This window comes from Leopardus geoffroyi, chromosome C1 (assembly GCF_018350155.1).
Source record: "Leopardus geoffroyi isolate Oge1 chromosome C1, O.geoffroyi_Oge1_pat1.0, whole genome shotgun sequence".
In the NCBI taxonomy this organism is placed as follows: Eukaryota; Metazoa; Chordata; class Mammalia; order Carnivora; family Felidae; genus Leopardus; species Leopardus geoffroyi.
Genome location: NC_059328.1, coordinates 105,030,537 through 105,044,923, shown reverse-complemented (window position 1 = coordinate 105,044,923; position 14,387 = coordinate 105,030,537). Strand labels below are relative to the sequence as shown.

Below are 14,387 nucleotides of genomic sequence, written 5' to 3'. Positions count from 1 at the left end.
TGGAGAAAACCACTGGGCTCATGGGCTCTATTTTATTTTATTAAAAAAAATTTTTTTTAATGCTTATTTATTTTTGGGAGAGACAGAGCATGAGCAGGGCAGGGGGAGGGGCAGAGAGAGAGACACACACAGAATCCGAAGCAGGCTCCAGGCTCTGAGCTGTCAGCATAGAGCCGGACGCGGGGCTCGAACTCACAAACTGTGAGATCATGACCTGAGCTGAAGTTGGATGCTTAACCCACTGAGCCACCCAGGCACCCCTCATGGACTCTATTTTAAATTAATGACCACAAAACTCTAATGGGCACTCAATTTGGCTAGAAGTCCTACTCACATTTCCCTAGTAAATTTTATTCCTATCCTGCAAGTTGAGTTTCACAGTATTTTTTTACCCACTACCTCAGCTGATCACCTGACATCATGTTTTCCTGAGAAAATACAAGCAATCAGATAAGCTGGCCCCATATTCTCACCATCAAAACTGCTAAGAAGAAAAAAAAAATACCTCTGCTTCCAAAGGCTCCTCTGCTTATGCTCTGGATTCCCTATAGGCTTCATTTCAGCTCTTCCTCTTTCTCTTCTGTATTTTCTACTTTTCTTTGCTTAGGATAATTCTTTTTTTTTTTTTTTTTAAATGTTTATTTATTTTCGACAGAGAGAGAGACAGAGTGCGAGCAGGGAAGGGGCAGAGAGAGAGGGAGACACAAAGAATCCGAAGCATCTCCAGGCTCTGAGCTGTCAGCACGGAGCCTGACGCGGGGCTCAAACTCACGGACCATGAGATCATGACCTGAACCAAAGTCGGCCGCTTCACTGACTGAGCCACCCAGGCGTGCCTTTTTAGAATAATTTTTATCAGATTCTAATCTCATTAGGAATGCTCTAGCTCTCTTACCCTTGAGCCCACACTCTCTCCTAGCTACCATCTACATTTCTCTGACACCTTCATGAAAAAAATTTTTAAAAGTGTTATATACATTTGTTATCTCTATTTTACCTTATATCCCGTAACCCTCACTAATTAGGTTTCTAAGCTCACTGAAACTGGGGAATAGGTCCCCAAAGACCTTCTTCATGTTGCCAAATCTGATGGATTCTTCACTGTTTTCAGCTTTACCTCTTCAGAAGACTAGACTTGGGTTACCACTTACTTCTTGGTCTTTATGACACCATGCTCTCCTGGTTTTCCTTCTACCTTTCTGTCTCCTCCTCAGTGTCTATTTCTGGCTCCACGTCTTCCACTCAATGCTCAGTCCTGGACTCTCTTCTTTTCTCTTTCTATGTTCTCTCTCTAAGTGATCTTATATACATTATATCCTGTAGCTTTAAATATTACCAAAACCCTGTTGACTCCCAATTTGGTATCTAACATTTCATCTTGGTTATCTAATTGGCATCTGCAACTTAACAACTTGATTCCCCCCAAAACCTGAGAGTTATTCTTGACTTCTCTTTTACCTTGTCCCATCAATCTACTCCATTAAGTAAGTCTATTGAGTCTCTCTCCCAGCCTCCTATCCAAACCTCTTTCACTCCTTACATGGACTATTAAAACTGCCTCCTAAGTAGTCTCCTTGCTTCTATTTTTGCCTTCAAAAATCTGTTCTCAAAAAAAAATCCATTCTCATACAAGGTCATCTTTAATAAGTAATTCAGTTCATGTCACTTACATGCTAAGCTCTTCAACAGTTCCCTATGACATTTAAAATTTAAAACCCCTCTTAACCAGGGCCTATAAGACCCTATGTCATGTAGCCCCCACTTATTTTTTCCACTTTTTTCCCCCTTCCTTGCTTTGCTCCAACCATACTGGGCTTCATTCTGTTCCATCAACTTGCCTCTCTTCGAGGCCTTTGCTCTGACATTCCCTCTGCTTGGGATGCTTTTTCTCCTAATCATTTTGTGATTAGCTCTGTCTTATAATTCAAAGCTAATCTTAAATATCATTGCCTCAGAGAGATTCTCTCCATCTAAAGCAGCCCTCCTCACCTCTACAAAGTTACTTTGTAGTTTATTACCCTATTCATTTCCGTAGCACTTGTCTCATTCAAATTATATTCTTTATTTGTTTACTGTCTCTGGCATGTAAGTTCCTTAAGGGCAGGTAACTTGTCTTTCCTGTCACTTCTATTTCCCCAGCATTTACAACAGTTTTTGACATATTGAAGGCACTCAATAAATATTTGTCACATAAAAGGATGGAGCAATTGAATTATTAACTGTATTTGTATTTAGGTAATAGTGACAAATGCTAACAGAGGCTGACAACTCAGAAATGTGCATTTTGTTGGCAGAACATCATTCTGAGCTTTGTTTGGAAGTGAATCACCCAAATTAGAAAGGTTTGCTGTTATGAACTAATCATACACAATATACTGTTCTGGTGGTATATGGTGTCCCTTTAACAATAAGTAGCTAATTGCTTGTTTGATAATTCTTTTTCTTTTTTAATTTTTTAAAACACTTATTTACTTTTGAGAGAAAGAGAGAGAGACAGAGCCTGAGCAGGGGAGGGGCAGAGAGAGAGGGAGACAGAGAATCTGAAGCAAGCTCCAGGCTCTGAGCTGTCAGCACAGAGACCGATGCAGGGCTCAAACTCATGAACCATGAGATCATGGCCTGAGCCGAGGTCAGAGGCTTTACTGACTGAGCACCCAGGCGCTCCTGTTTGATAATTCTTATATGAAATTCATTAAAAAAGTAGTATTTTTACTTTTATCATATTAATTAGAAAGCTATTTAATAGAGTCATACTGTTTTTCTTTTTTGAGAGAGAGTGCACATGAGTGGGAGAAGGGAGAGGGAGAGAGAGAATCTTAAATTCTATTTTTAATTTAATTTTATATAAAAAATGCTTATTTATTTTGAGAAAGAGACAGAGCAAGAGCGAGCATGCATGCATGGGAGGGAGGGGCAGACAGAATCTCAAGCAGGCTCTGCACTGTCAGCATAGAGCCCAACAAAGGGCTCGATCCCAGGAACCACGAAATCATGGCCCAAGCCGAAGTCTAGGGTCAGATGCTTAACCAACTGAGCCACCCAGGCACCAGAGTTATACTGTTTTTCAGAAAGCCTCTAAGATAGGTGAATAGCTTTAGGCTGGTTTTCATTCTTTCCACTTAGCTGACAGTTCTACATCTTGATGTCAAGGTCCTTAACGATTTTATCTGAATGAATGTACTGTTTGAATTTAGGCCCAGATATTCTGCCTCTCAACCTTGGATTTTTTTAAAAAGATTTTTTTTTCTGTTGTTACCAAATTACAGTTTTTATTTTAAAGGAACAAAATGGAAAAAGAATACATTTTATCATATAAAAGAGTTATCTATGTACCTCAAAACATTCTTCTCCTTTCAGAAGTTTATTGTATTTACAAAACACTATTCTTCCAAGACTCTTAGATTATGATTAGCTAAAATAACAGAAGAATTCTACCAATAGTAACAATTCTCACATCAATGTATCCAATAGGGTTCCATTACATATATCAGGCTCTTTATAAACATGAAGTTCCAATAGAAAAAATATACAAGAATATAATTTCTAACAACGTAGACTTTGTGTATATTTCAAATTTCAGGTTGGTCTAAGTAAGTTGTTCTGGAGTTTTGTTTTTATTAAAACTAACAAACCACTGGATTAAAACTGCTTCCTTCAGTTAATACCCCCAAAGCAAGCCATCCTTTTCTTCTATGTAACAAATGGCCTTTGCTAATTAGATGTGTTTGTATGCTGGCCACATGTGGCAAAGTCCAGTCCTCCCCCAAAATAGTAACAACCTGCTCTGGATGGCAATCAAGTCGCAAATCTATTTTTGGCTTTAATGTTTGAAAGTCCAAATGTGAAATGCCATGGAACTGAACCTTAAATGGCATAAGTGAAGTCATCTGATATGAAAGGACAGAATACAAGTATTTGGGGTACTCTAAAACACCTGTTTCTTTGCTCCAAAAGAAATAATGTTTCAGGCCTAGCAAGTGAATTTATAGCTAACTTGGACACACATAAAACCAAAATGAATCTCAGAACTGAAACAACAAGGGAGGAGGAGTGGCACAATATAATCTTAATTGTAGTCTCTTACATCACTCTACATTTCCTATTTTCTTAGTGTTTATGGTTTTTATTATGAATATCTTGGTTGTCTTACCTGTCTCTGAGTGTGTTGGGGCCTAGATAAGGGTACAGGTTTTCCTTAAGCTTTCCTTTGATGAGATGGTCCAGGGTCTCATGTAGGAAAGGTTGATGTTGAGTATATACATTTTCTACTCCCTAAGACAGGGAAAGATGGTTCTTATATCATTTTTGGGAAATGTGTAATATAAGAGTTAATAATACTCATCAGAAAAGGACATGCATTCAATAGGTTTTTCATGGGATAGATTCAAATAGGAATTTTAGAAGAATGCCATGGTTAAATCATTAAAAAATTTCTTTTCATCAATCAGAAATGTTCCAATCTCATAAAAATACTGTAATTTAAACCTAGCTATTAAAAAAGAATTTAAAAAATGGAATAGCTTAAATCCTTTATCATCTCTTCAGTGATTCTCATCCTTTTGTGAAAATGTTATATGACAGAGCAAATAAAAGGAAAACACGTTTTCCTTTCTAGAAACACTCAGGAAAACGGAAACATTTCAGGAAACCTAAGAAAGGCTTGCAGATTAAAACTAATTTGTTACCATCTTAAGAAAATGGTTTAGTATTTTTAAAAGATCTACAATTGTTTCCTTTATCTTTAACTTCGTTCAAAGAAAAAATACCACACAAACCTTGAATTATAAACAAATGGAGTAAAATGGCCATGACTAACAGAACTGTCTGTCTTTTTACTCTTGGGTATTTCCTAGAAATATTTCGTTATTCCCTATTTGGCTGTTTGGTCCAATGCTGATGCTGCTCCAATATAGAAAGTATTTGAAGAAAAGGCTTTCAGGAAGATGTCTGCTTTAATTTCATTAAATTGACACAGTACTAAGTCAGCAACAATCCTGAAGTTGCTTTGAAGATTGTATTTATTCGCTCTCAGCTGTAGGGGCTTCAACGGTTTCTCCTTTAGGAAAGCCCAGAGGACATGCCATACCTTCAATCCTTTGAGGAACTGTTTGGTAATAGCCACAGCGTCTTTGGGGCTGAAGAGGTCACTTCCTCTGACCCGTTTACCACCATATTCAACTATTGCAGACACAAGCTATAAGGAGAAAAAAGAGAAACTATCTCTTACTGCTTGGGGATGAGGAGACCCATTTCATAAGAAAATACCTTTATTAAGGAAATGAGGACATGAGAGGACAGAATTATACATTTTTGTTAAGTAAAACAGTATAATTCTCCTCTGTCAGAGCTAAGAATGTTACTACCTATTTGGTGGGATTAACATACAGATTTGGTTACCTTTCGATACTTCTCAGAAACACCTTTATTCCTGAGGTCCATCATTAGTCCTGGCAGGCTGTTGCTGCTGTGTCGCTCATAATGTAGAGCATAAAGCATCACTAGGCGGGCAGCGTCAAACTCTGTCACTTTGGGGTTCTGCAAGAGCCTCTTTACATTCTGAAAAAAGAGAGAGCTGACATTTATCTCCCCTTCACTTGAGTCAGGTGTAATATCTTAGATCTAATAACTATTGAATGGCAGTGATGCATCTGAGTTTATGACTAAGATTACCACTATGGCAATGTACAGGTCTAGGTTCAGCCATTGTTTCAACTACAGAAAATTAAATGCCTTTGCCTAAGATATGAAGCAAATAAGAAAAAAATTCCCACTGTAATTGCTTTAGGACAATAGTGAATTGAACAATGGATGGTTCTTCCTTTCTTTCCTTTGATGAGTTGGTCTGTGGTCTCAGGTAGGAAGGGTTGCAGTTTCCTTGCTAAAACAAGGAACACACATTACTTGTACCATTTCAGTCAATACAGCTCACAAAGGAACTGACCCGGTGACTTGAACAAGTATGGCCTAGTGTTAGTGATCGACCAGTGACATGGAGATGAGTAGGGGGACTGGGCTTAATCTCCAAGAAGCATCAGATGAACGCTATGTCTCAACATGGCTTTCAGATATACAAGTATGTAGAGCATGGGATCTTTAAACGGAACACTTAGGATTTTAAGAGGGCAGGTACTGACAGCAAAGGGAGCTCAACAAAGTCATTTAGGTTTTGCTGATGCTCACATTAAGGGACTTCCCTATAGTATCTATTTATATTTATTATGCAGCAGAATAAGTTAATCCAGGCCAATAAATACTTTGTGATCTCCCTCTAAGCATAAGGCACTATGCCAGGCACTGGAGGGGATACAGAGATGAGCTAGACCCAGTTTCTGTCCTCAGTGAGTTCAGACAAGGAGGTGGAGGGGAATGAAACACTTATAGCCTATTCTGCTACGGAGCATTTTCTTGAAAGCACCTTAACTCTATGAGATCATTAAAATATGGGAATAGTGTCAGTTTAACACAGAAGGCATATTGCTTTATGGGTAGTTTTTTGAGTGTTTTAATATTAAGAAGGGAATAGGGACAAGTTTCCTCTTTAAAGACACTATGTTGGGGCGCCTGGGTGGCGCAGTTGGTTAAGCGTCCGACTTCAGCCAGGTCACGATCTCGCGGTCTGTGAGTTCGAGCCCCGCTTCGGGCTCTGGGCTGATGGCTCAGAGCCTGGAGCCTGTTTCCGATTCTGTGTCTCCCTCTCTCTCTGCCCCTCCCCCGTTCATGCTCTGTCTCTCTCTGTCCCAAAAAATAAATAAACGTTGAAAAAAAAAATTTTTAAAGACACTATGTTAAGAAAAGGATGTAAATCCTACACAAGTGTTTTCTGCAAGAAGTAGCTGGTTTGTAGCTTTAAGACTGCTGTACATTCCACTGTATTAAGCTATCTGGGGAAAGGGCAAGCGCAAATGAAAAGGATGCAAAGATATTTCTCTGAGTTAAAAAGCAAACAAAACAACAGCCCCAAACTGACAGATATCCTCATATTATATTTTTAATTTTAGTTAAACTAGTTTGTATGAGAAACAAAAGTTTTTGTAACCTTACATCGTGAAGACTAAATCATGAACCCCAGGAATAAGGAAAGCTACAAAGGATGGGCTGAGTGTATTTCTAGGTGCAAATGCCTGTGGAGATTTAATCGTGCTAATATTTTTATTAGGATTGTTATTGTTTTTATTAGGGCTTTGATTACAAAGGTATATAGATTTTTTTTAGTTATGCAGATTTTAAGTGACCTGCTTATAACCCTATTTTCCCAGAACACTTGGTTATTTTTATTTTTTTAAGTTAATTTAAAAAAAAAATTTTTTTTTTCAACGTTTATTTATTTTTGGGACAGAGAGAGACAGAGCATGAACGGGGGAGGGGCAGAGAGAGAGGGAAACACAGAATCGGAAACAGGCTCCAGGCTCTGAGCCATCAGCCCAGAGCCTGACGCGGGGCTCGAACCCACGGACCGCGAGATCGTGACCTGGCCGAAGTCGGTTGCTTAACCGACTGCGCCACCCAGGCGCCCCATTTTTTAAGTTTATTTTTGAGAGAGAGAGAGAGAGAGAGAGAGAGAGAGAGAGAAAGTGTGAGTAGGGGAGGGACAGAGTGAGAGGAGAGAGGGAATCCGAAGCAGGTTCTGTGCTGGCAGTGCAGAGCCTGATGTGGGGCTTGATCCCATGAACTGTGAGATCATGATCTGAACCAAAATCAAGTGTTGGACACTTAACTGACTGAGCCGCTCAGGTGCCCCAACTGGTTTATTTTTAGTACATGATTTTGCACAGTGGGAGGTTTTTCTGTTATAATACAGAAACAGATATAAAAAGCAAAACAAGAAACAGAAACTGAGAATCAGCGCAATGGGGGGCAGGGAAGGGGACACAAAGTGACGAAAAGTACATCTGCTTGCTGAGAAATCAAGAAAGACTTCATGAAGGAGGTGACATTTGCCAAAGGCCTTAAACAATCAGTAAGTGTTGGAATTAGTCTGAGAGACTAAAAGAGGAGATGCTCTTAATGGGAATAAGGAAATCAGAGAAAGAAATGGGTTGGGTTGAAAATCTGGCAAAAGCCTTGATGGGCACTGGGTTCTGAGGACATAGCAACATCCAAATGGAACTTTACAACTTATGAGATGCTTTCACATACCTTATCTTTTTAATACTTCGCAACAACCAGGTCTAATGTTTAAGAACTCTTCTGTTCACACCAAAGAGGGACTGTGATGACACAGGGGATCTCCCAGGTGTCTCCCAAGTAGAATGTTCTCTGGGGAGGATCCCTATTGTTGCTTTTCTGTGTGAAGACTTCACTAGCATCATCTTCAAGGGATCAAAAGGGAAGAAATTTCTCTTCTGTAGACTTAAACCCTGCAGCCATAAGAATTTCCTTGCTTTTTTTTTTTTTTTCTTTTGTGGTACCCTTTCCAGAGCTGTCACAGAATACAGACTACTTAGAATATCTGTTCAAATTTGCCACTAGTTTCTACCATACTACGAAGACATTTCAGAGTACAAATTACCATCAAGTAAGAATAGCCAATTTCATATGTATCTCAATCAACTTAGCATAAGCTTAAAACATCCATCTGCGATCTCTGTTGTCACTTTTCTCATAGGCCAATGTTTCACTCTGTGCCCTTGCAGTCACTGTCTTTTTACCTTAAATCTTCTTAATTTATATACCCTTCAGCAAATCTGAGATACTCAAGTAACTATAAAACCACAGAACTGGTACGGGACAGAGACTGCAGCAATCAGCCTGTACCCTTCCCACTTGCTCCCTTTCTAATTACTTTCACTTGCATCCTGACTCTTGGCTCTTTCCCATTAAAGAATCCACTTCTCTTCCCTGAGATCTGGTGCTGGTATTTAGAGTTCCTGGCTTGACTCTTAGTTCTCCCTTGAGGACATGGGCCAGAATCTGATGCAGGATGACTTGAGTAGACTACTTTGTTTACTTTTGAGCCCTTAGGATGCAACCCATTACTCAGGTCAGTGTTCCAGCTAGACTTATCTATTTCCTCATGAGAAGAAACCTGTAGGTACAAGCTCTTTCCTCTCTTTCAGCTGTGTAAGTCCTTGAAGAAGCAGGGCCTTTTTGTCTGCCTGGATCCCAGGTTACCCTTTGACTTAATTTTGAACTATTTCACTCATGGCTACTTGACTCATCAACTTGACTGACAGTGGCATACACTATACTGAGATTCCAAGGTACTAACCAGAGAAGAGGAGAAAACATTCTGACAGACTTCTAATTACATAGAAGGTTATCTGCTACATGGTGGCATTTATATGCCACCATATAAATACGAGTGAATTACATAATGATGTATATATTATATATACATATATTATATGCCACCACATAAATACGAGTGAATTACATAATGATGTATATATTATATATATATATATATATATATATATATATATATATATATATATTACAAATATATGGTGGTATTTATATGCTGGAAATACAAGTGAATTACATAATGAACTTCTGGTTTCTCTTTTCTTATTAAATTTTCCATAAGTCTTGAGACTTTCAAGAGAGAAAAGTATACATCACATAATAACAATGGCTGAGTAACGAGAGAAACAGAAAACTATTGTCCCCTTAAGAAGACAGGATTCAAACATAAAATTCACTGAATTCTAACATTCATACAGGTTTAATGAGGGAATAGGAAAAGAAAAGCAAAAGCACTATCTCTGAAGGTCAAGTTTCAAAAAGTAGCTAATGTTCACTCAAAAAAATCAATTAAAAAACAATTCTTCTTTTCTGATATTTAAAGATCCTTCCCATTGTTTGGGGCTACTTTTCCATTTTCTTCCACCAAAACTAGGATGACATAACACAACGAGAAAAGTTTTTTATAATGACATAGCTACATGTTAAACCACTGTACAAATCACAGATGAAGTCAACAACTAAAAATAGTCCTTAATTTCTGCTTCAATTTAACCGAAAGAGTAAGAACTCTACCTTGTTATCTCTTTTTTCATCTTAAATCTACTCAATTTCTATACTTTTCAGCAAATCTGAGATACTCAAGTAACTATAAAACTACAAAACTGTAGTAAAATTGTCAATGAATACCATTATAAGCCAGCAGATTAGAATGGCAAGATGAAATTGGCAGAAGCCTTCAACATGCTGATATGATAAAAAAAAAAAAAATGAGTCTAATCTGTTTGAGAGAACAGTGTTGTGGGACTATAAAGAACTTATCCAGGAAAAATGATAGAAAGTAGGCAGGACCCAATTCCAGTGATTGGTAATACATCTGAGTCAGTATTCTTTTTCTTAATATCTAGTCAATATAAAAATTAGCTTTTGCTGTTCCACAGTTTCTGAAACACTGGTTAAATGTTGGTTTAGACAGAAAAAGATCATTTTTATTCTTAATTGGTGAAAGTAAAATTGTCACCTCAAGGTGTCCCAAACAATTTTCTTATGATTTTAATGAGAAGCAGAAAAACCCTTCTGCAATCAGGGAGAGATCTGAGGTGATGAGTAGACTAGAAAACATGTCCTGGATACCACAAAGAAAATAGAATGTGTCATCAGATAATAATACTGATAATCATGACAGTTACTACTTACTAAATGTTGTAAGTACCAGGTACAATATTAAGTGCTTTATATGTACTAGCTCACTGAACCCTCAGGAAAATCTTTAAAGTAAGCACTGTGATTTTTTCCTCAGTTTACAGACAAAAAGACTAAGCCTTAGAGTGGTTATCATTTTCAAACACAAGCCATCAAAGTCCTAAGCTCTTAGCCACTACTCTATACTGCTTCAAACAGAACTGTCCTCTTCATATTTCTAACAAGCATTTATTGAGTCTTTATATCAGTAATAGGATGATTTGAGATCTCTTACCCAAGGTCAGGAAAGAAGGATATAAAATAGTTCCTCCTTCTTTTTTTTTTTTTTTTTAATTTTTTTAACGTTTATTTATTATGGAGAGATAGAGAGACACAGAGCACAAGCAGGGGAGGGGTAGAGAGTGGGGGAGACATAGAATTCAAAGTAGGTACCAGGCTCTGAGCTGTCAGCACAGAGCCCGACGTGGGTCTTGATCTCACAAACTGCAAGATCATGACCCAAGCCGAAGTTGGTCGCCCAACCAATTGAGCCATCCAGGTGCCCTGACTAGTTCCTCCTTCTAAATGAAAGCTATGATATGAGACATGGAGTTGGAGGACTGCTTACTTTCTGAAGATGTTTCTCTTCATGGCATGAAAATAAATCTTCCTCACTAATCAAATGAGTCTTTACTGAGGCTATGGATATGTTTCAACGATGTACATTACAGTTTGGTTCCAGTGAAAATTCTTCTAAATCAAATTTTTGTTAGCCTGTAGGATAACTGGTTAGAAGTGGAAGCAATTTATAGATTAATTTTTAGCAATATATGAATTTTTTTCCTTCACTATGATACAGTTACTATTCAATAAAGCAAACCCCATTCTACTCAAAAACCTCAATTCATTGCTTCATGATGTATTATCGTCCAAAGTCAAGCCAAGGAATGCTATAACCCATCTAGGGGTCAGGCCCCTGGCATCTACTCATTACCAAACAAAAGCTCCCTTCATAGACTATTTAAATCATGTTGCCAAAGAAATCTTTTATGGTGGAGGAGTCCAAATCAATTGCTCACTGTAAAACCCTAACAACATGGGCAAGAAAACCTTCAAAGGATAACTTCTTAAGATATAAAGTGGACCACAAATGGAATTCATATTTTAAAGTATCTATTTTTATCTCTTAAAGTGAACAAGAAATAAGATTTCAGGCAAGGAATTATAGTAACCTTGTCCAACTGCTTTCCATATGGTAGAGAGATACAAATAAAGATACTAAAACTGGCTAGTGATTAAGTTTGGTTCTATTGTTTCAAAGAGAAAAATAAAATGATAAAGAAACAGAAGGAAATTTATTTATTAAATTTTTTTTTAATTTGAGAGAGAGCATGCATGAGTGGGGGGAGGGGCAGAGGGGAGAGGGGGGAGAGAGAGAGAGAGAAAGAAAGAGAGAGAGAGAGAGAGAGAGAGAGAGAATGTTAAGCAGGCTCCATGCTCAGCATGGAATCCAACACTGGGCTCAATCCCATGACCCTAGCTGAAGTCAAGATCATGAAGTCAAGATCATGACCTGAGGTGAAGTCAAGAGTTGGACACTCAACCAATTGAGCTACTCAGGTGCCCCAAGAAACAGAAGGAAATTTAAATTTAATTACAGGACAAAATTTGTTTTTATTTAATGAGAGAAGAAAATTCATTTTATTGAGAAAAATAAAAAGTTTTCATAGGAATACTTCTATTAGACCCACAAAACAACTGTGAAGTATTATTAGTAGTATTGCTTAAAGTAAAGAAGTTGGTCAAGTTAAATAGATTGTGATACATCTTTACGAAGGAATACTGTTTAGTGATTAAAAAGAGAATGAGGGGAGCCTGGGTGGCTCAGTCGGTCGGGCAGCCGACTTCGGCTCAGGTCATGATCTAGCGGTCCGTGGGTTCGAGCCCCGCATCGGGCTCTGTGCTGACAGCTCAGAGCCTGGAACCTGTTTTGGATTCTGTGTCTCCCTCTCTCTGACCCTCCCCCGTTCATGCTCTGTCTCTCTCTGTCTCAAAAATAAATAAACGTTAAAAAAAAAAAATTTTAATAAATAAATAAAAAGAGAATGAGTCTCCGAGATACGTGGTTAAGTGAAAAAGTAAAATGCAAAACTATGTGTACAGTATGATATCATTTGAATTTAACAAAGAGAGAGATACACTCACTCATGCAGACTTGCATCCACAGAACAACTGTAAGGGTGTATATGAGGCTGGTAACTGACTCAGTTTTTACTACACTCCTTTTGGTGAACCAAGTACTTATATTATCTATTTAAGAATTAGAATTTAATACAATTTAAAAAATAATAAAGCCAGCCTAAAAGTTCTTTGAAAAGATTTAAAGGATAAAATTCAAAGTGATGACAGAAGTACTTTTCATAAATATAAAGCAAATAGCATCATTATGATTTTCAAAATGATGGTGTTTTCAGAGGAAATCTTAATAAACACTAAAAAGTAACAACTATAAATCCCAGTAAAGACTTTGCTATAACTAAAGCAACCACAGGTGGATGGATTTCTTTGTTCTGGTTGTACCATATGTTTAAAACATGCTTAGAGAAGAAGAAACAACATTTACAAAGCACCTATCATATGTGAAGGATTTTGCATATCTCACTGAATCCTGGTACAAATCTAAAAGTTTCAAATCTTTATCCCTGAGGCTTGGGAAAAAGAAGTAATTTCCTCAAAAAAAACCTCTGGTATGTAGAGACAGAATAAAAGCCAGGATGGTCTGGCTCCAAAGCCTATGTTGTTTCCATTATACCACACTGGCTTTATTTTATAAAGTTGAATTGCAGCCGGGAAAGAGAGAGACTAAGTTATAGAATACAGGGCCCTATAAATAAGGAAATGTACTTCTTTTTTTTTTTTTTTAATTTTTTTTTTTCAACGTTTTTTTATTTTTGGGACAGAGAGAGACACAGCATGAACGGGGGAGGGGCAGAGAGAGAGGGAGACACAGAATCTGAAACAGGCTCCAGGCTCTGAGCTATCAGCACAGAGCCCGACGCGGGGCTCGAACTCACGGACCGCAAGATCGTGACCTGGCTGAAGTCGGACACTTAACCGACTGCGCCACCCAGGCGCCCCAAGGAAATGTACTTCTTATGGGAGTGCCTTAGAAATGGCCATCTCCCTAAGGACTCTCATTCCCAAGTGACTTATTGCCAGTGATACCACATTGTCATTTCTCAGGAGCCTTGGAATTATTGGATTAGTTCTGTCTTGTTATCCTTATATCCAATCTGTCGCTAAATTGTTGTTTTGTCCCTTTGAATTGTCTCTCAGATTTGCCCTTACTGTACATTTTTAGTACTATCACTATGAGTCTACCAGCCTAACTTCATTTTTTTTTTTTTTTTTTTTTTTTTACCTCCAAAGCATCCTTACTAGATTAAATTTCCTAAAATACTGCTTTCATCATATCGACTTTCTACAAATGACCCCACAATGGATGTCTTTGCTTATCTCAGCAAGTGCAAATTCCTCTTACAGGCTTCTTCATAAACTGGTTCCTGTGTACCAATCCAATTTTATCTATTTCTCTTCCACACCCACTCTCACACTGCTTATTACTTTTTTGCATACTTCTGCATCTTTGCTTTTCTGTTAACCTTGAATGAAATCCTCCTCCAGATTCTGTTCATTCTTGATGGTCCATCTTAATATCATCTTCTCTAAGGAACTGTTCTCAATAACCTCAATCTTATTATAGTCAGCATCACAATTTTGACTTAATTAAATATTACCTTAAA

The 14,387-nt window shown here is 37.8% G+C and overlaps 1 protein-coding gene across 4 annotated transcripts in view; it reads right to left on the bottom strand.

Annotated features, from left to right (window-relative positions):
• VPS45 (vacuolar protein sorting 45 homolog) overlaps positions 1-14,387 on the bottom strand; it is a 69,355-nt gene that overhangs the window by 38,417 nt on the left and 16,551 nt on the right. For all 4 annotated transcript variants that reach the window (XM_045479002.1, XM_045479001.1, XM_045479004.1 and 1 more), the window contains exons 11-13: positions 5,398-5,556; positions 5,087-5,194; positions 4,151-4,272 (exon numbers count right to left, since the gene is read on the bottom strand). In XM_045479002.1, coding sequence (XP_045334958.1) covers positions 4,151-4,272; positions 5,087-5,194; positions 5,398-5,556 — 389 coding nt within the window. The remainder of the gene's footprint in view (positions 1-4,150; positions 4,273-5,086; positions 5,195-5,397; positions 5,557-14,387) is intronic.